Source organism: Gossypium hirsutum, chromosome A13, assembly GCF_007990345.1.
Source record: "Gossypium hirsutum isolate 1008001.06 chromosome A13, Gossypium_hirsutum_v2.1, whole genome shotgun sequence".
Taxonomy (NCBI): Eukaryota; Viridiplantae; Streptophyta; class Magnoliopsida; order Malvales; family Malvaceae; genus Gossypium; species Gossypium hirsutum.
Genome location: NC_053436.1, coordinates 60,936,259 through 60,939,631, shown reverse-complemented (window position 1 = coordinate 60,939,631; position 3,373 = coordinate 60,936,259). Strand labels below are relative to the sequence as shown.

General features: G+C 41.8%; 1 protein-coding gene across 1 annotated transcript; it reads right to left on the bottom strand.

Annotated features, from left to right (window-relative positions):
- Window positions 1-624: 624 nt before the first annotated feature.
- On the bottom strand, window positions 625-2,640 carry LOC107947763 (uncharacterized). The gene is made up of 4 exons (XM_016882291.1): window positions 2,416-2,640; window positions 2,107-2,208; window positions 770-828; window positions 625-676 (listed from the first exon to the last, which is right to left on the bottom strand). The coding sequence occupies exons 1-4, from the start codon at window positions 2,638-2,640 to the stop codon at window positions 625-627; spliced, it is 438 nt and encodes a 145-aa protein (XP_016737780.1).
- Window positions 2,641-3,373: the final 733 nt, after the last annotated feature.

The window sequence follows — 3,373 nt, the reverse complement described above, 5'->3', positions numbered from 1 at the left end:
TATTTGTAGCAGAGCTCCCACTAATAGGCTTATAGCCATTCTGTACACTTCCTCCAATATCATACATCCCACCTCATGTAATGCAACATAATATAAATGTACATACAATAAAAATGGCATGCTCAAACAATCATACATCACTTAGGGGCATATCCGTCATTTACCTCATAGGGTATCACAGACATATCATAGATTAGGGTCTAGGTCCACTTACCAACCCAACAGTAGGTCCACAGTCGTCTCGAGTAACCCGTGCAACCTTAACAATTAAACAGCGAAAATGGGCCCAAGCCCATAAGACGGCCCACGTGGGCCCACACACTCGTGTGGCCCAATAAGGCCAAATAATGGCCTTGGTCGTGCAAACTACACAGCCGGCCTAATAATCTCCACACATCCGTCCGGTTTGCACGTGCAAGGCCTACAAGCCCGTAGACCCACATGGCCCATTTCGGCCCAATGTGGCCCAAAATGGCCTAAACCCATGATATCGTTCATGGTGGCCTCTATTGTCAAACGCACGTGTTTATGTGTTTGATTCATCATATGAGCGAGCGCACGCTCATGTAGTGTCTATAAACATGCCTTCTAACTTTCTGCCAATTAACAAACTTTGTAGTGTGATTACACACCTGTTATGAATCTGTAGTTGAAACGCTTCCGAGATCCAAAACACCTATGATGACAACAATCCCATCATCAGTTCATGTTCATGATTAATTGAAAACCATAGTAGTGAAGATACTTAACACTATTCAACAGTACTTACCAGTTGAACAGTCGTAGAACCCCCTCCTGAACCAGAACCAATGCAATCTCCCCAAAGCTCTATCCTTCACGCAAAAGGTTAACCGATTCATAAGAATCTAAACCCAACATAGACATATCTAGAACTTTAAGCGCTTACCAAGAATAAAAGGATCACTTGTCGGGAAAGAACAATTAGCCTTATCCCTTGACTAAAGAGATCTAAGCCCTTAGTAACATTTGCCAAAAACATAGTGTTAAAAGAGAATAATTGGTACAGTAAAAAGAAAAAAAGAATGAACCAAACAAATTCAAATGAGTAGCACTTACCACCAAGACCACAGAAAAGAAGCAAAAGCCAAAAGAAGTGTCGGCACACAGAGGAAAAAGAAAGAGCAGTATTCGACCAACAAAAAATAAATCGCACCTGAGAGAAGAAAAGAAGAAATGGGAACCTCGATCACTTTAGGCTAAAATAGAAATGGTCAGAGAGATAAGGAAGAGATAGGTATTCAACCTAAAGGGAAACCGTTTAAGAAGAGTTGTGAGGGAGAAGACAAACCGTGACGAAAATGTTTGGAGAAAGCAGTAAAATCGTAGGCAACAAAGACCAAAAAGGTAGTTCCCAAAAGCAAGACTAAACTTCAGAAACAAAAGAAAAGACCCTAGTTGCAAAAACCCAACAGTAAGAAAAGAGAAAAGACCCCAAAAGAGTAGCCAAAACCAAAAATCCTAAAGAAGAACTACTCAGCTGAAAGTCCCTATACGCAACACTCAAATTCGACATAACTTCACTCAACCTCAAACTCCATTTTTTCCTCCCCCTTATCCTTCGCCTAAAATCTCTCCACCTTATTCTAGTCAACCACCTATTCAAACTCCTACCAACTCCTCAATTTCGGTCAACCTAGGATACCTCCCTCACACTCGCAGCAAAAAAAAAAATCTCCTTCCATCCTACCAACGCTCGAACCTTAGACCTCTAAGAAACACCCACACGTCATTTACCACTAGACTAATAACCGCCTTGTGACAAATTTTACCCACAACAATTTAAAAGACTACTAACTACAGACAAGGGTTATACTTAAAATAACCAAAGATTTAGCAATTGACCAGGCTTGAACTTAGGACCTCTCCAACGCTCCTCAGGACACTCGACCACTAGAACAAGCATACATTTATGCAATACAACATACAAAATAAACACTTCAATTTTGGGGGCATTACAACTCTACCCCCTAAAAGAAAATTTCGGCCTTGAAATTTAACTAGTCAAAATAGATGGGGGTATTGTTGTCGCATCGCCTCATCGGGTTCCCACGTGGCTTCCTTAGAACTGTGATTATGCCATAGCACCTTCACTACTGGAACCAACTTCCTCCTCAGAACTTTCACATCGCGGTCTAAAATATGATCCAGCTCCTCCTCAAGAGTCAAAGTAGGCCTAGCCTTAATCTCCTTCGTCGAGACAATGTGCGCAGGATCAGAGCGATATCACCTCAACATAGAGACATAGAACGCATAATGGATCTGGACCAATTCTGGTGGTAACTCAAGTTGATAAGAAAATGGTCCCACGCTCTTCAATATAAGATAAGGCCCAATGAACCTAGGGCTTAGCTTGCCCTTCCGACCAAACCTCAGTACCTTCTTCCATGGCGAGACCTTAAGAAACACCAAGTCCTCCACCGAATACTCAATCTCCTTACGCTTTAGATCCGTATATGACTTCTGCCTGTCGGATGCTGCCTTCAGTCGATCACGAATCTTTCTAACTTTATGTTTAGTATCAGAAATCAATTCAGGACCCAGAACACGCCTCTCGCCCAACTCAGTCCAACACGTAGTAGTACGACACCTATGACCGTATAATGCATCATAAGGTGCCATCTGTACGCTAGACTGGTAGCTATTGTTGTATGCAAACTCTGCCAATTGTAAGTAATCTTCCCAACTACCATAGAAGTTAATTACATAACTCCTAAACATGTCCTCCAGTATTTGAATCACCCTCTCTGACTGTCCATCTGTCTAAGGATGGAACGCAGTACTCAAGTCCAACCTTGTAGCCAATGCTTCATGCAATTTCTTCGAGAACTGAGACGTGAATCGAAGATCTCTATTAGATATTATAAAAATTGGTACCCCACGCAGTCATACTATCTTAGACACATATAGCTTAGCCAACTTATAGAAATTGGTACCCCATGCAGTCGCACTATCTTAGACACATATAGCTTAGCCAACATCTGTAACGAGTGATCAATACGAACATATATGAAATGGGCAGATTTAGTCAATCGATCAATGATGACCCATATTTAATCCTTCTTAATTGGCGTTAAGAGCAGCCCACTAACAAAATCCATAGTCACTCTGTCTCACTTCCAAAGCGGAATCTTAGCCGGCTGAAGCAACCCTGAAGGCAACTGATATTCCGCGTTAACCTGCTTGCAAGTCAGACATTTACCCACAAAATCGATAACTTCACGCTTAAGACTTGGCCACCAATATAACTCTTGAAGATCTTGGTACATTTTATTCCCGCTAGGATGCATAGTGTAAGGGCTATTATATGCCTCTTGCAGTATAGACTGCCTCAGATCACAGACTTTCCCATGGA